At 43.8% G+C, this 24,764-nt stretch overlaps 1 protein-coding gene across 4 annotated transcripts in view; it reads right to left on the bottom strand.

The window, feature by feature from the left end:
• dner (delta/notch-like EGF repeat containing) overlaps window positions 1–24,764 on the bottom strand; it is a 293,020-nt gene that overhangs the window by 69,961 nt on the left and 198,295 nt on the right. For all 4 annotated transcript variants that reach the window (XR_011960841.1, XM_072571949.1, XM_072571950.1 and 1 more), the window contains one exon: window positions 20,182–20,335. Coding sequence is in view for 3 of the 4 variants with exons in the window: in XM_072571949.1 (XP_072428050.1) it covers window positions 20,182–20,335 (154 nt within the window). In the remaining variant the exon portion in view is untranslated. The remainder of the gene's footprint in view (window positions 1–20,181; window positions 20,336–24,764) is intronic.

Here is a 24,764-nt window from a genome sequence, read left to right as displayed (position 1 = left end):
ACCATGTGCCCTAATTTTACTCACTAACCTCCTATGTAGGACTTTATCAAAACTTTCTGTAAGTTCAGGTACACTACATCCATTAGCTCTCCCTTGTCCATCTTCATATTTATATCCTCAAAGTATTCCAGAAGATTAGTCAAGCAGGATTTCCCCTTCATAAATCCATACTGACTCTGACCTATCCTGTTACTGCTATCCAAATGAGTCGTAATTTCATCTTTTATAATCGACACCAGCATCTTTCCCATCACTGAGGTCAAGCTAACCGGACTATAATTCATTGTTTTCTCTCTCCCTCCCTTCTTGAAAAGTGGGACAACATTAGCCACCCTCCAATCCGCAGGAACTGATCCCAGAAAGATAGTGCGGAAAGAGATCAATCTGAGACTGGTACGGTTGAGAACAGATGAGAGTCAAACAGTCAGGGCAGGCAGGGAAAAGGTAGGGCTGATAAATTTAACTGCATTTATTACAATGCAAGGGGCCTAACAGGGAAGGCAGATGGACTCAGGGTATGGTGAGGAACACAGGACTGGGATATCATAGCAAGATATGGATGGACAGGACTGGCAGCTTAATGTTCCAGGATACAAATGCTACAGAAAGGATAGAAAGGGAGGTAAGAGAGGAGGGGGAGTGGCGTTCTTGATAAGGGATAGCATTACAGTTGTACTGAGGGAGATTATTCCCGGAAATATATCCAGGGAAGTTATTTGGGTGGAGCTGAGAAATAAGAAAGGGATGATCACCTTATTGGGACTGTATTATAGACCCCCAAATAGTCAGAGGGAAATTGAGAAACAAACTTATAAGGAGATCTCAGCTATCTCTAAGAAAAATAGGGTGGTTATGATAGAGGATTTTAACTTTCCAAACATATACTGGAACTGCCATAGTGTTAAGGATTTAGATGGAGAGAAATTTGTTAAGTATGTACAAGACAATTTTCTGATTCAGTATGTGGATGTACCTACTAGAGAAGGTGCAAAACTTGACCTACTCTTGGGAAATAAGGCAGGGCAGGTGACTGAGGTGTCAGTGGGGGAGCACTTTGGGGCCAGCGACCATAATTCTATTAGATTTAAAATACTGATGGAAAAGGATAGACCAGATCTAAAAGTTGAAGTTCTAAATTGGAGAAAGGCCAATTTTGACGGTATTAGGCAAGAACTTTCCAAAGCAGATTGGGGGTAGATGTTCGCAGGTAAAGGGACGGCTGGAAAATGGGAAGCCTTCAGAAAGGAGATAACAAGAATCCAGAGACAGTATATTCCTGTCAGGGTGAAAGGGAAGGCTGGTAGGTACAGGGAATGCTGGATGACTAAAGAAATTGAGGGTTTGGTTAAGAAAAAGAAGGAAGCATATATAAGGTATAGACAGGAGAGCTCGAGTGAATCCTCAGAAGAGTATAAAGGCAGTAAGAGTATACTTAAGAAGGAAATCAGGAGGGCAAAAAGGGGGACATGAGATAGCTTTGGCAAATAAAATTAAGGAGAATCCAAAGGGTTTTTACAAATACATTAAAGACAAAAGGGTAACTAGGGAGAGAATAGGACCCCTCAAAGATCAGCAAGGCAGCCTTTGTGTGGAGCCACAGGAGATGGGGCAGATACTAAACGTGTATTTTGCATCAGTATTTACTGTGGAAAAGGATATGGAAGATATAGAATGTTGGGAAATAGATGGTGACATCTTGAAAAATGTCCATATTACAGAGGAGGAAGTGCTGGATGTCTTGAAATGCATAAAGAGGATAAATCCACAGGACCAGATCAGTTATACCTTGAAATGTGGGAAGTTAGGGAAGTGATTGCTGGGCCCCTTGCTGAGATATTTATATCATCGATAGTCACAGGTTAGGTGCTGGAAGACTGGAGGTTGGCTAAGATGGCGCCATTATTTCAGAAAGGTGGTAAGGACAAGCCAGGGAACTATAGACCGGTGAGCCTGATGTTGGTGGTGGGCAAGTTGTTGGAGGGAATCCTGAGGGACAGGATGTACATGTATTTGGAAAGGCAACGACTGATTAGGGATAGTCAACATAGTTTTATGCGTGGGAAATCATGTCTCACAAACTTCATTGAGTTTTTTAAAGCAGTAATAAAGAGGATTGATGAGGGCAGAGCAGTAGATGTGATCTATATGGACTTCAGTAAGGCATTCGACAAGGTTCCCCATGGGAGACTGATTAGCAAGGTTAGATCTCATGGAATACAAGGAGAACTAGAAGGAGCGGGAGCAGCGGGGGAAGTGATGAGGCCCAGAGAGGCAGCCGGGAAGGAAAGCAGTGAGCATATATATCAGCAAGGTGGCTAAACCTGAGACTCTACTACTGTAGAGTCTCCCACCCGCCCTCCTCCTCTAACCTAGTTAATAAGGTAACGTTCATTCTAAACTTCCTCTATTGGATATAAGTTTGTTCTTAATTTTATAGCAACTTGAATTAAGCTTCTACTTTAGTACTGAGTGTGTGTTCAGATAAGTCAGGTATGGATGCTAGGGCAGTTGCTTGCTCCTCCTGCAGAATGTGGCAGGTGGGAGACATGGCACGCGTCTCCGCTGGCTACATCTGTGGGAAGTGTACCCAACTCCAGCTCCTTGAAAACCGTGTTAGGGAATTGGAGCTGGAGCTGGATGAACTATGGATCATTCAGGAGGCTGAGGGGGTAATTGAGAGGAGTTACCGGGAGTTGGTCACTCCTAAGGCTCAGGACAAGGATAAATGGGTTACAGTTAGGGGGAGGAAAGGGGACAGACAGACAGTGCAGAGATCCCCTGTGGACATTCCCCTCAGTACCGTTTTGGATACTGCTGGGGGGGGATGACCTACCAGAGGAAAGCCATAGCAGTCAGTTCTCTGGCACTGAGCCTGACACTGTGGCCCAAAAGGGAAGGGGGCAGAATAGAAAAGTACTCGTGGTAGAGGGCTCTGTCCTTGGGCCTCTATTGTTTGTAATTTTTATTAATGACTTGGATGAGGGGATTGAAGGATGGGTCAGCAAGTTTGCAGACGACACAAAGGTTGGAGGTGTCGTTGACAGTATAGAGGGCTGTTGTAGGCTGCAGCGGGACATTGACAGGATGCAGAGTTGGGCTGAGAGGTGGCAGATGGAGTTCAACCTGGATAAGTGCAAGGTGATGCATTTTGGAAGGTCGAATTTGAAAGCTGAGTACAGGATTAAGGATAGGATTCTTGGCAGTGTGGAGGAACAGAGGGATCTTGGTGTGCAGGTACATCCCTTAAAATGGCCACCCAAGTGGACAGGGTTGTTAAGAAAGCATATGGTGTTTTGGCTTTCATTAACAGGGGTATTGAGTTTAAGAGTCATGAGATCTTGTTACAGCTCTATAAAACTTTGGTTAGACCGCACTTGGAATACTGTGTCCAGTTCTGTTCGCCCTATTATAAGAAAGACGTGGATGCTTTGGAGAGGGTTCAGAGGAGCTTTTCCAGGATGCTGCCTGGAATGGAGGGCTTATCTTATGAAGAGAGGTGACTGAGCTCGGACTTTTTTCATTGGAGAAAAGGAGGAGAAGAGGGGACCTAATTGAGGTATACAAGATAATGAGAGGCATAGATAGAGTCGATAGCCAGAGACTATTTCCCAGGGCAGAAATGACTAACACGAGGGGTCATAGTTTTAAGCTGGTTGGAGGAAAGTATAGAGGGGATATCAGAGGCGGGTTCTTTACACAGAGAGTTGTGAGAGCGTGGAATGCGTTGCCAGCAGCAATTGTGGAGGCAGGGTCATTGGGGACATTTAAGAGACTCCTGGACATGCATATGGTCACAGAAATTTAAGGGTACATACATGAGGATCAGTGGTCGGCACAACATCGTTTCAGGAGGCAGTCATATCTCTTAGATAAAATACCTCAATTTTGGTCAGTGCTCAGGGATGGGAGGGTGTGACTATCAGTGAGGCAGGTAGATGGATCCAGGAGGGAATGTTGAGGGCAGCCCAGCCCTTGAGCTTGTCTAACAGGTTTGGATTCTTGCTCCCTGTGTGGATGAGAGGGGGAGCTGGAGGGAGGTTGAGCAAACTGATCATTGCACCATGATACAGGGAGTCATTACAGAGTTGGGAGAAAAGAGAAATCTAGTTGTAATTGGAGATAGTATAGTCAGAGGAACAGACACTGTTCGAGAGTCCTGAAGACTGTCTGTGTGCCTGGTGTCCGAGTTCAGGATTCCTCATTTGGGCTGCAGAGGAACTTGGGAGTGGGATATATACCCCAGCAGCAAACCAGAACTACAAGAGTCAGGGGCAGAGGTGAGCATTGTGGCCATCACTGGGCACCGGGGAGGCTGAAAGGCCTGAAGGTGGATAAATCACCCAGACCAGATGGACTACACCTCAATTCTGAAGGAGATAGCTGAGGAGATTGTGGAGGTGCTGGTGGTGATCTTTCAGGAATCAGTGGAGTCAGGAAGGGTCCTGGGGACTGGAAAGTGGCTCATGTAACCCCCCCCCATTTAAGAAAGGAGGGTGGCGGAAGATAGGAAATTACAGGCCGATCAGCCTGACCTCAGTCGTTGGTAAGATTTCCAAGTCTATTATTAAGGGTAAGTGCATGGTAAAATAGGGCAGAGTCAGCACGCCTTCACCAATCTGTTAGAATTCTTTGAGGAGCCAGTGAGCAAATTAGACAAAGGAAAGCCAGGGGATGTGATCTATTTGGATTTCCAGAAGGCCTTTGACAGGGTGCTGCAGAAGAGGCTGCTAAATAGGATAAGAGCCCATGGTGTTAGGGGGCAAGATGCTGGCATGGATATAGGACCGGCTGGCTGGCAGGAGGCAGAGATTAGGGATAAAGGGGTCTTTTTCAGGATGACAACCAGTGACTAATGGATCTAGGGGTCAGTGTTGGGACCACAACTGTTCACATTGTACATTAATGATTTGGATGAAGGAATTGATGACACAAAGATAGTTGGAGGGGCAGGTAGTGTTGAGGAAGTGGGCAAGCTGCGGGAGGACGTGGCCAGGCTGGGAGAGTGGGAAAAGAAGTGGCAGGTGGGATACAATGGGAAAGTGTGAGGTTATGTACTTTGGGAGGAAGAATAGAGACATGGACTATTTCTAAATGGGCTGAAAATGTGTTGCTGGAAAAGCGCAGCAGGTCAGGCAGCATCCAAGGAGCAGGAGAATCGATATTTCAGGTATGAGCCCTTCTTCAGGAATGAGGAAAGTGTGCCCAGCAGGCTAAGATAAAAGGTAGGGAGGAGGGACTTGGGGAGGGGCATTGGATATACAATAGGTGGAAGGAGGTTAAGGTGAGGGTGATAGGCCGGGGTGGGGGTGGGGGCGGAGAAGTCAGGAAGAAGATTGCAGATTAGGAAGGTGGTGCTGAGTTCAAGGGTTGGGACTGAGACAAGGTGGGGGGAGGGGAAATGAGGAAACTGGAGAAATCTGAGTTCATCCCTTGAATTAGATTACTTACTGTGTGGAGACAGGCCCTTTGGCCCAACAAGTCCACATCGACCCGCTGAAGCGTAACCCACCCATACCTGTACATTTACCCCTTTACCTAACACTACGGGCAATTTAGCATGGCCAATTCACCTGACCTGCACATCTTTGGACTGTGGGAGGAAACCCACGCAGACACAGGGAGAATGTGCAAACTCCACACAGACAGTCGCCTGAGTTGGGAATTGAACCTGGGTCTCTAGCACTGTGAGGTAGCAGTGCTAACCACTGTGCCACTGTGCCATCCTTGTGCTTGGAGGGTTCCGGGGCAGAAGATGAGGTGCTCTTCCTCCAGCCGTTATGTTGCTATGGTCTGGCAATGGAGGAGTCCAATGTTAGCATTCATTTCAAGAGGGCTGGAATACAAGAGCAGAGATGTACTGCTGAGGATGTATAAGGCTTTGGGCAGACCCCGTTTGGAATATTATGAGCAGCTTTGGGCCCTGTATCTAAGGAAGGATGTGCTAGCCTTGGAGGGAATCCAAACAGGAATTTTCCCAGGGATGAAGGGTTTGTCATAAGGAACGATTGAGGACTCTTGGTCTGTACCTGATGATGTTTAGAAGGATGAGGGGGCATCTGATTGAAGTATCTCAGATTATTAAATGCTGAGAGGGCTGTGAGTCTTTGAGACTCCTTGCCACAGAGGCCTGTGGGGGCAGAAGCTTTGTGTATGTTTAAGGCTGAGAGAGATTCTTGATCAGTCGGGGAATCGAGGGTAATGGGCTAATGGCAGGAAAGTGAAGGTGAGGAATGTCAGGTCAGCCACGATCTTATTGAATGACAGAGCAGGCTGGAGGGGCTGAATGGCCTACAACTGTTCCTATTTCTTGTGGCATTAAACTGTACGCAGATCATAGAAAAACTTGTAATTGAAATTTAGATTATCGGCAGTAGCTGAAAGGGTTTCAGTGTGAATCTATCAGTGATCTCGCATGGTAAAATAAAGATGTGAAAGCTGGGCAAGTTAAAAAAACTGGCACATCTACACGTCAGAACAAACCATGGCAACAGAACAGATATAGAAAGGTCATACACATAACATCATCTCCTCAGCTCAACAAACACTCTCCACATTTAATATCGAACAGGAACAACAGGCACATGCCCACATTAGTTAACCAAGAAGTAATTATAAAACAATAAAATGTAGGAGCATAATTAGAACATTCGGCCCATAGAATCTGCTTCAGCTTTTGATCATGGCTGATGTTTGACAACTCCATTGTTATAGTTATAGGTATAAAAAAAGCCCTAAATTAATCTTCATTATGCAGATTAATACACTGCTCTCCTTGTTTTAAAAGATCATTGGACATACAAGATTCCATCTTCCCAAGGACATAGTTGTCCCACTCTACCACAAACTGTGGGCAGTAACGGACTTTGTACTTGTCATCTCATTGTTTGATTTTCAGCAACGATAGCTCTCGGTTTGGTCGGGGGCCTTGTAGTTATGATGACATATGTCAATATGTTGGAAGCAGTTCACAGAAGGTTTACCAAACTAATCTCTGGAATGATTCCCTCATTCCTGATGAAGGGCTCCTGCCTGATATGTCGATTCTCCTCCTCGGATGCTGCCTGACCTGCTGTGCTTTTCCAGCACCACACACTCTCGACCCTGATCTCCAGCATCTGCATGCCTCACTTTCTCCTAATTCCTGGAATGAGCAGATTGCTTTATGAGGAAAGGCTGGAGAGGCCAAACCTGTATCCTTGAGAGTTTAGGAAAGGCAGAGGTGACTTCACAGAACCATGTGAGATCCTGATGGGCTATACAGGAACAACGATTTCTCTAAGCTGCAGTCTCTCCGATGTTACACCCATGGTGATTGGTCTTAGAACATAGCACATAGAAAAGTACAGCACAGAACAAGCCCTTTGGCCCACGAGGTTGTGCCGAGGTTTAATCCTAATGTAAAATATAGTAACTTAACCTACGCACCCCTCAACTCACTGCTATCCATGTGCATGTCCAGCAGACACTTAAATGTCCCCGATGACTCTGCTTCCACCATCACCGCTGGCAACGCATTCCATGCATTCACAACTCTCTGTGTAAAGAACCTTCCTCTGACGTCTCCTCTATACCCTTTTTCCTAATATCTTAAAACTATGACTCCTCGTACCAGTCAATCCTGCCCTGGGGAAAAATCTCTGGCTTCTGACTCTATCTATTCCACTCATTATCTTGTACACCTCGATCAGGTCTCCTCTCTTCCTCCTTCTGTCCAGAGAGAAAAGTCCGAGCTTATTCAACCTTTCTTCATAAGGCAAGCCCTCCAGTCCAGGCAGCATCCTGGTAAACCTTCTTTGCACCCTCTCCAAAGCCTCTGTATCTTTCCTATAGTAGGGTGACCAGAACTGAACACAATATTCCAAGTGTGGTCTCACCAGGGATTTGTAGAGCTATAGTAAAACCTCGCGGCTCTTAAACTTGATCCCTCTGTTGATGACCAAAACACCATACGCTTTCTTGACAACCCTATCCACTTGGGTGGCAACTTTGAGGGATCTATATACTTGCACACCCAGATCCCTCTGTTCCTCCACATTGCCAAGAATCCTGTCTTTAATCCAACATTCAGCATTCAAGTTCAACCTTCCAAAATGCATCACTTTGTATTTATCCAGGTTGAACTCCATCTGCCATTTCTCAGCTTGGTCGAGAGTGTGACGCTGGAAAAGCACAGCCGCTCAGGCAGTATCCAAGGAGCAGGGGAAGCGATGTTTTGGGCATAAGCCCTTCATCAGGAATGGTCTTGGCACATCCATCATGGCACTGGCATCTGGAAGTCACTGCTGTGGACGTGCCCTGGAGGCTCACGTACCCGAGGGAATATTAAAGGGAACGCCATGCAGGAATGTCAAGGGAAGTTAAAATTTGATCAGCCACCATCTATTGAATGGTGGAGCAGGATTGAAGGGCTGGATGGACTCCTCCTGTTTCTTGTTCATGTGTAGAATCTCCATCCACTATAACTCACCTCACATTTACAATACACTGCCCTCAGCTGGACCCACTGATATTCACAGTCCCACGATTTTCAGACAGAGATATTGATAGGTTAAGTAAACAGGTAAAAAGTTAGCAAATGAAGTATAATGTGGGAAAATGTGAAGTTGTTGATTTTGGAAGGAAAAACAACAGAACAGAATATTATTTAAATGAAGAAAAACTGCAGAAAACTGCAACACAAAGGCAACACAGAGTGTACTGTACACGAAACACAGAAAGCTAGCAGGTAACCAGGAAGGTGAGGGGAATGTTAGGCCTTATTTCAAGGGGGTTGGAGTACAAGAGCAGGGAAGGCTTACTGAAATTGTACAAGGTGCTGGGGAGACCATGTCGGGAATACTGTGGGCAGTTTGATACAATTATTTAAGAGTTATTTTAATTGGATACAGTTCAGGAAAGGCTCACTAGGATGGTCCCTGGTATGGGGAAGGATTGTCTTATGAGCAAAGGCTAAACAGACCGGGATGAACTGACTGGGGTTTATAAGAATGAGAGGTGATCTCATTGTAACAAATCAGATCCTGAAGGAGCTTGACAAGGTCAATGCTGAGAGGATGGTTCCCCTCATGGCAGAGTCTAGGACCAGAGGGTACAGTCTCAGAATAAAGGGGCATCAGTTTAAGACTGAGATGAAGAGGAGTTTCTTCTCTCAGAGGATTGTAGGTCTTTGGAAGTCCTTGCCACAGAGAGCTGTGGAGTCTGGGTCCTTGTGTATATTTAAGGCTGAGATTCATGGATTATTGATCAGTCGGGGAAGCGATGGTAATGGGTAAAGGGCAGGAAAGTGGACATGAGGCATGTTGGATCAGCCATGGTCCTACTGAATGGCAGAACATGCTCAAGGAGCTGAATGGCCTCCTCCTGTTTCTATTTCTGATGGTCTTATATCATGATTCACCAGTCTCATTGAAACGAAAGCTCATATCAGTCTCCTCAATCAAATAGTTTTGGTAAATTACATCTTCTAAGGTAATACAACTTCTAGTTATCACTACATAACACAGCGTTGTGTCATTCAGTAATAGATAAGACAAAGTAACTTCCTTTCTATAATACACCTCTAACTGTAACACTCCAAGTTGGAAATATTGAATATCGTAAATTGGAGAAAGAATGGGGTTGATTAGCTCTCATGAAAAGAGAATTTCTTTGGGGGGGGGCAGAGGTCCTTTAGTGAGTGATAAGCTGAGGTCACTGAGCAAAAGCTATCATCTCAGAAATGGAGGAAGAAGCAGAGAAAATTGTTTAAAATTTCAAGGGTTACTAGAGCATCTCCAGGTCGCTGAAATAGATTGCAAATTCGATTATAAAGCAGATTGAGGATGGGGATTCCAAAGATTCTGCTACAATGTTCCAATTCTCCACAGGAAAAGGAATGGGGACAAAGCATTGGCAAAAAGCGGATACAGTGATCCATCTGTGAATTAGAGACTAGTCAGGCTTGCTGAGATGGAAGGTTCATTTCCAGACGTTTCGTTACCCTACTTGGTAAATCTTCAGTGGGCCTCAGGCGAAGCAATGCTGAAAATTCCTGCTTTCTATTTATATGTTTGGGTTTCTTTGGGTTGGTGATGTCATTTCCTGTGGTGATGTTATTTCCTGTGGTGAAGTCACTTCCTGATCCTTTTCTCGGGGGGTGGTAGATGGTGTCTAACCCAATGTGTTTGTTGGTAGAGTTCCAGTTAGAATGCCATGCTTCTAGGAATTCTCGTCGTGTCTTTGTTTGGCTGCCAGAAATGACTGCCAGACTACTCAGAGCTACAAATCTTCTCAAGGCTCACCAGTCAGGCATTGGGAAACATGAAGTGTCATTAATCTGAGACAGAGGTGACTGAAACAGAAATGGGGTCATTATTGACAACCAGGTATAACTCACAGTTAAAAACCACACAACACTTGGTTATAGTCCAACAGGTTTAATTGGAAGCATTAGCTTTCAGAGCGCTGCTCCTTCATCAGATGGTTATGGAGTGTACTCCACAACCACCTGATGAAGGAGCGTCACTCCGAAAACTAATGCTTCCAATTAAACCTATTGGACTATAACCTGGTGTTGTGTGATTTTTAACTTTGTCCACCCCAGTCCAACACCGGCATCTCCAAATCAGGTATAATCCATGGTTGGATAAATGAATTCAGTTTCTTTGTGAAATTAGAGTGTTGTGAAGGTGGTGTAGCTTATGCTGCGTACATATGATTTGGAGATGCCGGTGTTGGACTGAGGTCCAACGCTGTGTACATAGCTTTTCAAAACTAAAACAAAAACAGAAGATTAACTAGTAGCACAACTCGAGATATTGTGAGGAAGTACATCAAGCTGTGAGTAACCATGATCCAACTGCACAGTCAGACAATCCAGTGAAGGCAGCTTCAAGAACTGCTTTCAAAGAGGTGTTGAAAAATACAAACGCATACATTCGAAGCAGGAAGAGTCCATTCGGCCCCTCGAGCCTGCTTGACTATTCAATGAAATCATGGCTAATCTGACTGTAACTTCAAATCCCTATTCCTATCTACCTAAGATAATATGTCAAGGACGTGCTATGAACTCCTAATGTTGGCTATTGTTTCTGATCTGACATTTCCAGCTGATATGTAGATTAAAAACTCCCACGATTAAAAACTCCCACGATTATCACCATGACATTTGATATGCTCTCCATATTTTTGTCTTCTCTGTCCCACCCTACCCTATGGCTATGGGGCCTGTAGACTATAAATCTAATCAGGGGGAGAAAGTGAGGACTGCAGATGCTGGAGACCAGAGTTGAAAAATGTGGTGCTGGAAAAACACAGCAGGCCAGGCAGCATCCGAGGAGAAGGAGAATCAACGTTTTAGGCATAAGCCCTTCTTCATAAGAAGGTCTTATGCCCGAAACGTCGATTCTCCTGCTCCTCGGATGCTGCCTGGCCTGCTGTGTTTTTCCAGCACCACATTTTTCAACTATAAATCTGATCCACTGTCCTGACCATTCAGCTTGAAATCCTCTCGCCTTTCCTAGTTATGTGTTCACTAGGAACACTGGCCCCAGCACAGCTCAGGTACAAGCGACTTCAATGATTCAGACTCCACTTGGAAAGGAAAAATGCAATATGGAAGAAGCAGAGGGGGTGGGACTCGGCTTTTTCAGACAGATCTGATTGGTTAAGTGGTTTCCTTCTGGGTTGTGGCATTGTATAATTCTAATCGATTTAGGAGAGAAAGATAAATGTAGGTATAAGTTGTTAAAGTTCAGGCTAATATCAGGGGATTGAAATCAACTCGGAGAAAGCGAGGTTCTGCAGATGCTGGAGAGTCAGAGTTGAGAGTGTGGTGCTGGAAAAGCACAGCAGATGCCTACTGGGCTTTTCCAGCACCACACTCTCAGCTAACATCAGGGGATTATGTTTCTCACCAAATGTTGAACAGATGAAGTGAATTAATCAACAGATCACTGCAGGCTAAAACCCTTAAACTATTAAGAACCTGATGTGCCTGCAGAGAGACATTGCAAAGTCAAAGCTGATATATGGTCAACTATCACGAGGTGGTTTTACAAAAACGTAAAGAACAACAACCACACGAGGTAGACAGTAAAAGATCTGAAAACAATGTTTGCCTTTTATAGAGGCTCCCTCAGCTAATCTCTCCGAATCTGAATGATTGTTTGCACTGGTGCCTTCCCTACAGATGATGATTCTTTCTGTGAAATATTTCGCATTGAAGGAGTTTGGTTACTAACGGCCAACACATATCTTTGATTGGATAGAAATCCATCCATCTCGGGATTCGACCATCTTACTGATGTCTCAGCCAGTAGCTTCCGCATCATCTATTTTTAGGTCTCAACAGCACTCAGTATCTGCAGCCTCCGTTCTGCAGCTTTGACTGATGCAAACAACATGTATCATATGGAGCACACACACTTCAAAACATTGTAGTGACATTCATAGTTATTTTCAGAAAAATAGTGCAATTATTAATAATGTCATACCATTCTAACAATCCTGTCAAAGTGACTTTGATTCAAGTCCAAATAGCTGAGCAATGAATAAGTGAATCAGTCAAATATAATACCTGTTCTTGTTAAAAGTTCCAGTAAATCTGTCATCTTATTTTTTTTCTGCCCACCTCATTTTAAACAAAAAGCAATCGCCAGTAGTCTATTAGATTTGGACAAATGTGCTGGCATAGATTAAGGAAACACAGTTCTCACAAAATAAAGATTCACATTACACACAAATAGACAATAGACAATAGGTACAGGAGTAGGCCATTCTGCCCTTCGAGCCAGCACCACCATTCAATATGATCATGGCTGATCATTCCTAATCAGTATCCTGTTCCTGCCTTATCTCCATAACCCTTGATTCCACTATCCTTGAGAGCTCTATCCAACTCTTTCTTAAACGAATCCAGAGACTGGGCCTCCACTGCCCTCTGGGGCAGAGCATTCCACACAGCCACCACTCTCTGGGTGAAGATGTTTCTCCTCATCTCTGTCCTAAATGGCCTACCCCTTATTTTTAAGCTGTGTCCTCTGGTTCAGCACTCACCCATCAGCGGAAACATGCTTCCTGCCTCCAGAGTGTCTAATCCTTAAATGATGGGCATTACTTGGAGGTGCCAGTGTCGGACTGGGGTGGACAAAGTTAAAAATCACATAACCAATGATGGAAAGCTTACTGTTAAAAAGGTTAAAGGTCAATGGGGAAGAGTGGATTTTGGACTTCTAATGATTAAATGTTATTTTTAGCTATGTTAAGAGCACAAGGATCATTAAAAACTATATAAGGTCTGTGAAAAAATCTTCAGTGAAGGTTTGAATGGGTGACATTTGTAGACAGTGTTGCTCTCCTTATTTGAGGAAAGATGAAGTGGCATTGAAGGCAGTTAGAGGAAGTTCACGAGATTGATCCCAAGAGATAAGGGCTTTGTCATATGAAGAGAGATTGAACAGTTTAAGCCTACAGTCTGGAATTTAGAAGAATGAGGGAAGATCACATTGAGGTATTCAAGATGATAAAAGGTGTGGGTAAAATAGACGTGGAGTAGAGTAGATGCTTCCTCTTGTGGGGCATTCTGGGACGAGAGGTCACATTCTCAGGATAAAGGGCAGCAAATTTAAAACCGAATTAAGGAGACACTACTTCTCCCAAAGAATCTGTGGAATCAAAGGTTGTGAATCTGTGGAATTCCCGACCCCAAAGAGTAGTGGATGCTGAGATTGTGAGTAAATTCAAGGAGGAGTTAGATTTTTAATTGGTAATGGGTTGGACAGGAGGCAGGAAAATAGGGGTGAGGAGCAAATCAACCATGATCTAGTGGTGGAGCAGACTCAATGGGCCAAATGGCCTAATTCTGCTCCTATATTAGATTAGATTCCCTACAGTGTGGAAACAGGCCCTTCAGCCCAACAAGTCCAAGCCAACCCTCCAAAGAGGAACCCATCCCTCTCTTGACTAATGCACCTAACACTACGGGCAATTTAGCATGGCCAATTCACCTAACCTGCACATCTTTGTGACTGGGGGAGGAAACCAGAGCACCTGGAAGAAACCCACGCAAACACAGGGAGGACGTGTAAACTCCACACAGACAACTGGAGTACTGTTCTAGTTCAGGTCACTCTGTTATCGGAAGGATATTATTAAACTGGACAGTGTTCAGAAAAGATTTACCTGATGTTGCTGGGAATGGAAGGTTTGAGTTATAAACACAAAATGGAGAGGACGGTATTTTTTTCACTGGACTGTAGGAGGTTGAGGGGTGGCTTTATAGAGGTTCATTAAATGGTGAAAGGCATAGATAGGGTGAATAGCAAGGGTATTTTCCCAGGGGTGGGTGAGTTCAAAACTAGGGGGCATACTTTAAAGGTGAGAAGAGAAAAATTTGAAAAGAATGAGGGGCAACTTTTTTACACAGGGAGTGGTTTGTGTGTGAAATAAACCTCTAGAGCAAATGGTGGACACAGGTACAGTTACAATGTTTAAAAGACATTTGGGTAAGTACATGAATAAGAAAGGTTTAGCAGGATATGGGCCAAAGGCAGGCAGGTGGAAGACGTTTAGTTTGGGGTTATGTTCAGCATGAACCGGTTGGACCAAAGGGTCTGTTTCTGTGCTCTATGACTCTACAATTAAATGTCTACTTTATATTATTATGAAGACAATGTTCAACGATCTGAAATAATTTGCAGTGTTGACGGCAAAATTAAAAATATAGGTCAAGATTTTACACTCAGTAGCCTGGGAGTGCACTCCCCAGTTACTCTGTAGTCAGCTGCCTGTTACATTTCTGCAGTTTCTGAGCAGTCTCCTTCTCTAACATGGTGTTGCACCCCCTACAGGGGATCTGTGGATGCTGCACGTAGAAACAGTGAGGCTCTTTCTCCAATCAAGTTGAGGAGTCCTCACTAATCCATGCAGAGCTTAAACCTGGGATGTAGAGAGAAGGTAAAACCATAAGAACTGGGAGCATCAGTGAGCCATTCAGCCCTTCAAGCCTGCTCTTTCATTTAAGGAGGAGAAAGTGAGTTCTGCAGATGCTGGAGATCCGAGTCGAGAGTGTAGTGCTGGAAAAGCACGGCAGGTCAGGCAGCATCATCTGGAATGATGAAGGGCTTTTGTTTGAAACATCGATTCTCGTGCTCCTCGGATGCTGCCTGACCTGCAGCGCTTTCTCATTTAATACCCTCATGGCTGCCCACATTGCATCCTCAACTCCACTCTCCCGCCCACTTTCAGCCTGTTACTAATTAAAAATCTATCTCTTCCTTAAATTTACTCAATGTCCCAGCATCCACAATACTCTGAGGGTGTGAATTCTACAGTAATGTCTCCTCAGGTCTGTTTTAAATTTGCTACTCCTTATCCAAAAATGATAAATCTTTCTAGATTGCCCCAAAAGAGGAAACAACCTTTCTCTTCTCCCCGTGTCTGTGTGGGTTTCCTCCGGGTGCTCCGGTTTCCTCCCACAATCCAAAAATGTGCAGGTTAGGTGAATTGGCCATGCTAAATTGTCCATAGTGTTAGGTGCATTAGTCAGGGGTAAATGGATCTGGGTGGGTTACTCTTCGAAGGGTCAGTGTGGGCTTGTTGGGCCAAAGGGCCTGTGTTCACAGTGTAGGGAATCTAATCTAATCATATCTATTTTGTCAATCCACTTTTAGCATCATATACACCTCAATTTGATTTCCTCTCATCACTCTATACTCCAGAGAGAAGTGGCCTGCACTGCTCAATCTCTCTTCATTAGACAAACCCCTCATCTCTGGAATCAAGAAATGCATATTTAAAAAAGCAGGAAATGCATATTGAATTTAAATGTTGCACAGAAAGTGTTAAGGCATGTTGGGAATTACAAATATGATTAAGGGAAAGGGGTAAGGGAGACAGGTAGGAGGTAGGAAAGGAAGGGTAAATTAGAAAGATTGTTACCATGGCACGGTGGCTCAGTGGTTAGCACTGCTGCCTCACAGCACCAGAGACCCGGGTTCAATTCCCGCCTCGGGCGACTGTCTGTGTGGAGTTTGCACATTCTCCCCGTGTCTGCGTGGGTTTCCTCCGGGTGCTCCGGTTTCCTCCCACAATCCAAAAATATGTAGGTTAGGTGAATTGGCCATGCTCAATTGCCCATAGTGTTAAGTGCATTAGTCAGGGGTAGATGTAGGGGAATGGGTCTGGGTGGGTTGCTGTTTGGAGGGTCAGTGTGGACTTGTTGGGCTGAAGGGCCTGTTTCCAAACTGTAGGGAATCGAATCTAATCTTTAAAAAAATGTGGAACATTAAATATTATCTGGGTTATCCCAATAAAAGTCAGAGGTGCAGAGTGTGCTGACTGTATAGAATGGATTCTATTCAAAAATGGCAACTGGGAAATGTTAAAAGCATTGCCTACAGCAATCTAAGTTTCATGGGCAGATGCAGCAGTAAATCTGAGCTCCAAACCCAACATGCTCTCAACCACCTTCAATGCTGATTTTCAATTCCCATTGTCATGATGTTGAAGCCATGTACTGTACCTTTAAGAGAGACTGAATGCTGTTCTGAACTGAGAGCTTACAAGCACTTATGTATATGACGAGATAGCAGTCTCAGAGTATACTGGAAAATTGAAAATATGTAACATTTGGCTGTGAAATGGATACCTGAGTCTTGGTTGCTGTTTTGACAACAATTTTAATTTAACTAATCGGTTTAAAGTATGTTCCAGTATAGCAAAGCCCAATCGAATTTGAATTTATTGCTTTGCCAACAAATGAGATGATCCAATGTGGGGCAGTATAAAATGTGGACATTTTTTGAAAATTGGTCAGAGAGCAACTGCCAGAGAGAAAGTGAGCTAATTGCCCATCTAATATTTTGCTCTCCAAGAAATTAAGAAACACTCTCTATCAAAAGTACCTTTTCACGTGAAACATACCCACAGTAAAGAGAACACGACGACCCAGGGAAACCAGCAGCCAGAAGAGGTTTTGTAATTAAGTTGATGTCATTTTAATAAGTGTCTTATTTAATAAGTGTCTTATTGGAACAGTATATTGTTATAGAGTTAGAGGCAAATAATTAGCAGTTAAGAGAAAGGGGGGCTTAGAGTTGTGAATAGTTATTCAATGTTCACTTTTAGAGTTACAAGATAAATTGATATTATTTTCTTTAAATAGTGGAATTTGGGAGTTCTCTGTTGCTCATATTTTAACAGATTACAAGGTGAGGTGAGCTTTTCTGGGTGTTTGGTTTAATGAACAGAGGGGTTCTCTGCTGTGTTGTAACACTGCACATTGGATATTTCTGCCCCAACCTTATCTGCACCATTGCTGAAATGTCAATCAATACATTTGCTATCTCCTACTCAATGCTCTTCCAGGAAATCTCTTGCACCTTATTCCATAAAGGTTCCAAACCTTCTGGAGCGTACTAATCTGCTTGCTCATCACCCAACTCCTAGATGTTGGGACATATTTCCATGAATGAGGCAGGCAGTGAGAGTCAATGGAGTTCCCAACCTTGCAAACCTTTTATTGTTAAGGAGAACTCATGTGCCATGCTTTCATTTTGGAATGGAGCCTGGTCCACCAATTTCAGAGGAAGGTCTAAGGTGGTAAAGAGGGCTATGCAGACAGCAAAGACAGCAGACCCTAGACCCCAGACACAACTATCTTTACCGGGTCATCAGTCCAATTGTTATCATGAAGATTAGGTCTACAGGCCCTCAATTATATCCTAACTCCCACTGCATCCCAGGCCCCCGATGATCCCCCAGACTGAGCTCTGAGGAAAAGTCATACCTGACTCAAAATGTTAACTGCTTTTTCTTTCTCTCTCTCCACAGATGCTGCCCAACTTTCTGAGTTTCTCCAGCAATTTCTGTGGTTGATACAACCATTCAAGGTATCAGTGTCAGAAGCTTTCATCCAAATCCAACCTTTTTAATCTTGTCTAATTGATCGTTAAAAACCACAGTAAAGAAACAATAACTTGATAGAAGGCAGTCAAGATGTCAATCAAGCACAGCTTACACTTTCTAGAAGATGAGTCAATATAACTATTGGGTTAAGTGTAGTTTTCCAGCTCAGCCAAGTGTTCATAATGAGGTTATCTCACAAAACTGATGCCTGACTATCCATTCAACCTGCTTCTGTTGATATAGTTGCTGGATAACCAGGTGGATGTTTGGCTGAGCTCTAAGACTGACTAATCTACTTATTTTAACACTTAATAGGTATACAGTTGCAGAGGGGAATGCATGTTTGGTTTAATTGATATCTCTGACACTAAAATAGGATAAGAGGTAGCAGATTTAAAAGATGGATGGGGGAGGTGAGGGCCCAGTGGTATTATCTGTTAATCCAGAGACCCAGGTAATGTTCTGGGGATCTGGATTTGAATCCCATCATGACAGATGGTGGAATTTGAATTCAATAAAAAGGAATCTTAAATTAGGAGTCTAAGAATGTCCGTGACTCCATAGCCAATTGTCGGGAAAATCCCATCTGGGTCACTAATGTCCTTCAGGGAAAGGAACTTCCATCCTTACCTGATCTGGCCTACATGTGACTCCAGACCCACAGCAATGGGGTTGACTCTTAACTGCCCTCTGGGATGGGCAATAAAATGGCGGAGCAAGTTTGGTTCTGAATTGCTCTTGGTTCCTATGTTTCATTGTTCTTGACTTCAATGACACATTCTAACCAATTATATTTTTTTTGATGTGGATTTTTCAAAGTCCCTGTGTTTAATTACACAGGTTTAAGAGACCTGAGATCATTAAAAGCTTCTAATGTTGACACTGCGAATGGCTTTGCTTGATTAATAGCGTCATTAGAAAGTAAGGGGCTGATTCATTTCAAAACGAAATTTAAACCATTGATTGCTTAATGGTTTAAGCTGACACAGACCAGTCATGGTTTGGGAACGCTGGTGTTGGACTGGGGGGGGTATAAAGTTTAAAAAAATCACACAGCACTAGGTTATAGTCCAACATGTTTATTTGGAAAGATTAGCTTTCAGAGCGCTGCTACTTCAACAACCACCACCTGATGAAGGAGCGTCACTCTGAAAGCTCGTGCTTCCAATTAAACCTGTTGGACTATAACCTGGTGTTGTGGGATTTTTAACTTTGGACATGGACCAGGACTCCCTTTAGCTCCTGATTCTTCGAAGGAGCCTTGAACAATGTCTGCTAACAGAATGGGCCCCACTCAGTTTGAAATTCTCCCCTCAACACTGGAGTCAGGGCAACAGGAGTCCTGTGTGTGAGCTGGTATCCCATAACTTTATCCCGCACCAGTTACAATTGGTGGATAAGTGAATGGGGGTGAGCAATCTAGAATTGGGCCCCACCTGCTATTTTTAAAACCTACTCATCTCCAACAGACACAGAAAGAGGAATGAAAACGAGGGTCGTTGATTCAAAACTGTTCCTTGTTTTAAGTATCATCCTTGTTGGTTTCGATGATGGTTTTGTGTAGTCTCCTCGATCTCCCAGTTCTCTCCCTCTCCCACTCTGACAGCGCTCTATTTTCTCTCCACTTCCTCTACTCCATTCACCGCTCCGCAGTCTTCAACCCAGCATTCTGACATTCACTTCCCAAATGGTGTTATTGCTTGGCTATTAAACCAGAAATGTTCTGGGGACCCAGGTTTGAATCCCACCATGGCTGAGTGATAAATTTGAACTCAGTCAGGAACGTGAAATTAAGAGTCTTATGATGACCATGAATCCATTATCAATTGTCAGAAAAAAAATCCATCTGGTTCACTAATGTCCTTTAGGTAGGGAATCTGCCATCCTTGCCTAGTCTGGCCTACATGTGACTCCAGACCCACAGCAATGGGGTTGGCTGTTAACTGCCCTCTGGGCAATTAGGGATGGGTAATAAATGCTGGCCCAGCCAGTGACACCCCCATCTCATGAATGAACGAAAATCTCATTCCATTGCTCCTCATGATCCCTTGGGGTTGACCATCTCTTCAGTTCTCTCTCCTAACCCCCTGTCAATTCTTATTCAACATCTATTATTCCCTCCTCATTTCCAAAGTCCTCAGGGTGGTTTTCCATATTAAACATGGGCTTATATATGTTACAGCCGTTGGTGAAATCAGACATCAGACTGTGAAACCATGAGCAGATCAGATTACAATAAATCCCTGTGATTTATCACCTTGACAATGAATGTACAAGCGAGTGTATTGAACATACCTGGTGAACAGACACAGGTGAAGTTCCTCTCAGTATTCCCCTGTTTCACATCCAGACACGTTGCATTGTTCTGACACTGGAGACTGCTGCAGCCATCAAATTCTTCACAGAAAAGACCAATGTGCCCTTCCTCACAGTCACAGTAGAAGGCAGCCTGTGAAGACCATAAGACATCGGATAAGAAATTAGGCCATTCAGCCCATCGAGTCTGCTCTGCCATTCAAACAGGGCTGATGAGTTTCTTGACTCCATTCTCCTGCCTTCTCCCGTAACCCTTGATCCCCTTGATAATCAAGAATCTCTCTATCTCAGTCTTAAATGTACTCAATGAGTGTATTTAAAACACCAATTAAATGCAACATCTTAAATTAAAAGGCAGCAATCAAGTACAAAAATAACCAAAATGAGTAGCTGACAATCGTTAGCTTTTGTAATGAGTCAGTCAGTGTATAAAGGGGAGGACAGTCTGTTGGAGTTATACAAAGACCTGGTTGGATCATATTTCGGGCATAGTGTATGGTCCTGAGCACTGCACCTTGGAAAACATGGCACGGTTTTCTGCTGCAAGTTGAACCAGGTGGCTAAGGAAATTCAGCATGTCCAGAAGGACCCTCACCAACTTTTACAGGTGCACCACAGAAAGCATTCTATCCTGATGCATTATAGTTTGATGCTCCGCCCAGGACTGTAAGAAACTGCAGAGAATTGTGAACACAGCCCAGACATTCATTGATTCCATCTATCCTTCTCATTGTGGCTGAAAGCCAACATCATCAAAGACCTCTCCCACTGCGGCTATAATCTCTTCCAACCTCTTCCATCAGGCAGAAGATACAAGAGTTTAAACACATGCACCAACAGGTTTGAGAACAGCTTCTCCCCTGCTGTAATTAGATTTCTGAATGGACCTCTCTAACTTCAAATAATCTCCTGGATGTAGGTTTGCTCGCTGAGCTGGAAGGTTTGTTTTCAGACGTTTCGTCACTATGCTAGGTAACATCATCAGTGAGCTTCCGGATGAAGCACTGGCGATATGGCCCACTTTCTATTTATGTGTTTAGGTTTCCTTGGGTTGGTGATGCCATTTCCTGTGGTGACATCATTTCCTGTACTGACATCATTTCTTCACTTTTTCTCAGGGAGTGGTAAATGGGATCCAAGTCAATGTGTTTGTTGATAGAGGTCTAGTTGGAATGCCATGCTTCTAGGGATTCTGGTGCGTGTCACTCTTTGACTTGTCCTAGGACTACTCAGACCTCTTGGCATCATGGTAGCCCACCAACCCGCTAAAACAGCAGCTAATGAACTTTAAAAACTCTATACAGACCTGGAAACCTACATCCAGAACCTCAACCTGAGCTACAAATCTTCTTAAAACTCACTAATGGTGATCTTCCTTCGCGCATTTCCTGTGCAGCTGTAACACTGAATGTCTCGATCGGTCTAAGCATCCTGTGACCTTAAGTCCGTGTTTGCTATGATCTGCCTGGACTGTTTGCAATACAAAACTTCTCACTGTACTTAGGTACATTTGACCACAATAAGCCAAATCAAATCAAATCAAATCAAATGAAGCTGAAGTGGTCACTGTTAACCTCAAAGAAAGCCATCCACAAATGGTCCAGCCATTTCCAGGGTACACAGTTCCCATTTCCCAGTGTCAGTTTGAATCTGGCTCCAAGTCAGGGGGACCCCCAGGCATCCAGCAACAGTGTTGTCAACAACAAGGGCAAACAGCCAATCACATTGAAGTATTCTCAGACTCATCAAACTCAGGTCCCTTAAAGTGCTCAGTTCATCAGAAAATCCCATATCGATGGGGAGGGAGGTCAGCTTAACGTTTCACATTGGTGCATTTTCATCACGAAAGGTCAGAAACCTGACACATTAACTGGGTTTTGCTCTACAGGTGGTGACAAATCAGGTCGGTAATTTCTGTTTTAAATTCAGACATCCAGCATCCAAACTACATTAAAGCTGAGGAGTGGCTTAATTGACATATTTTTTAGTGTTTTGTAAGAAATCGATGCAGTGGTTGGACAGATTTGCTACTGGTGGGGGTTATCCTAGACAAAGTCAATGCAAAAATTATTAATCACTTTTTCAAACACAGGTAGAAGTGTAGAACCAAAACAGTACAAAAGGGTGTGGAGCCGAGAGAGCTGGATGGACAGAAAGACCTGCTTGGATCAGTTAAATGAGTCATTGAGATCTACAGCATAGAGAGAGGCTCTTCGGCCCATCAACTCTTCTCCTGTCAAAAACAGCTGCTTAATGATTCTAATCCCATTTCCCAGTACTTTGCCAATAGCCTTGTATGCACTGGCATTGGAAGTGCACGTCCAACAGTCCAAAGGCTGAACGGCCTAGTGCACTTCCTATGTGAACAAACACAATTTTCTCTTGCTTTAAAAAAAAGTCAATACCGAACTAAAGAATTTATGAGGGAAGCATTCAGAGATTTCAGCGAATGCTGATACTTGTCTTTTCATCAGGCACCATTCGGATCACACAAGCACAGATTCTTTTTACCACACAGATACCGGAGAATTAAATGGTGGCTGTCTACAGGGATCGATCTGAGAACATTCAGAATAATGTCAGTTTGAAAATGATTGTTTCCTCTGTAGCACTGGGAGAGTGTTCCTTTCATAAGATACAAGAGACTCAAATAGAGAATAGCAAATGCAGGGACTGTTTTCATCATTACCTCTTTTTCTTATCAACGGGGGCACCACCCCCCCATCCCTGGTTGACAAGATCCACAACGATCTCCTACACTTTGGTCTCGCCTCTTCCCCCTCCTCCCCACAACAACAGTACAGTTCCCCTTTCTTTCCATCACATCACCATCACCTGGCATGTCCACCACCTCCAGCAGGAAGACAAAACCAAACATGTCCTACCCTCCCTCAACTCTCAGCATTTCACAGGGACCATTCCTTCAGTGACACCCTGGCCTACCCCCCACCCACAGACCATGGTATATTTCCATTCAAATGTAGAATGCTCCCTTGTCACTGTCCAAGACAATGGGGAGGAGAAGGGGAGTGCATATGTACTGCTTTGGTGTAATGTAGCTGGATTATCTATCCAATTATCCAGGTAATGTTCCAGGAAGAGGGTGGATTTGGGGGGGGAGGTGACAGCCTAGTGGTGTTATCACTGGGCTATTAATCCAGGAAACCAAATAATGTTCTGGGGATCTGGGTTCAAATCCTGCCACAGCTATACAAACAAATCTGGAATTAAGGCTCTAATGATGACTATGTTGATTGGTCTAGCTGACATGTGACTCCAGACCCACAGTTGACACTTAACTTCCCTCTGGGTAATAAATGCTGGACTAGCCAGTGACATTCTCATCCAAGAATGAATTTTTTAAAAATTTGAATTGAATCTGGAATTATAAGTTAAATGATGCCTGTTTTCTCTCCACAGATGCTGCCAGACCTGTTGAGTTTTTCTAGCAACTTTTGTTTTTGTTTCTGATTTCCAGTTTCCACAGTTCATTGGGTTTTTTGAGAAGGAAGTGAGTATCTCTCCAGAGTCAACTCACTTTCTCACCATCTACAAGCAAAGGGAATAATGTCTGTCTCTAGAGCTCCCTGTAGCCATGGGAAACATCCTTCCTGCATCTACCTTCTGGGAGAGTTTGGCAATTTTCAACAAGATCACCTCGCAACCTTCTAAACTCTAGAGATTGTAGGCTCATTCTCCTCCATCTCTCCGCAAACAGAAATCCCACCATCCCAGGAATTAGTGTGATGAACCTCTGTTGCACCTCTTCCTTGGTATATAGCAGCAACACTATACAGTACTCCAGGTCACATCCCACAAAGGTATTGTACAATTGCATCGACATCCTCACAAGGATATAACACCTTTTACCTTCCTAATTGTTTGTGACACCAACATGTTAGCCGTGGCTCATGAACTTGCAGGCTCCTGACCAAAACGTCGATGTTCCTGCTCCTCGGACACTGCCTGGCCTGCTGTACATTTCCAGCACCACTCTAATCATGCACATTCAAGTATATTTGGGCATCAGTTGTTTGCAATCTCTCACCACATTCCACATTTCTATTTTTCCCGGCAAAGTGGATAACTTCACATTTTTCCACATTGTTTTCAGTAGGGATTGTAACGAGGTCAAGCAGCTGGACCTCATAGAATAAGAGTTACTTGATTTGTCCAATCAGGGAGCCCTGGTTGACAGATAAAAAGGGGAGTGTCATTTCCCCGTCCAACTCTATTTTGATTTAGTCCCTACCCTCCCCTTCACTGTTTTGATCACACAGCATTGCCCTTTGATGTGAAGGGCACTGCTTAAAAAAAAAGGGGAGTGTTGGGATTTGAGGTTTGTCCTCATCTCCCTTTAAACTGGTTGAACGGTCGGGTTTGGGGCCTGGCTTTGCTGCTCCCCTCCCATGTAAAATTGCTGTTGTATACAGCTGTAAATGTTAACTGCTTTTTGTAACTGTGTTTTGTAATTTGTTTAATAAAATATTATAAACAGGAAAACAAAAGAAGGGAGTGTCAGAAATGTTGACGCTCTGGTAGCTGACTCTGACTGAGGCCTT

This window comes from Chiloscyllium punctatum, chromosome 6 (assembly GCF_047496795.1).
Source record: "Chiloscyllium punctatum isolate Juve2018m chromosome 6, sChiPun1.3, whole genome shotgun sequence".
NCBI lineage: Eukaryota > Metazoa > Chordata > Chondrichthyes > Orectolobiformes > Hemiscylliidae > Chiloscyllium > Chiloscyllium punctatum.
Note: the sequence above shows the minus strand (reverse complement) of the source record. Positions and strands in the feature narration are given on the sequence as shown.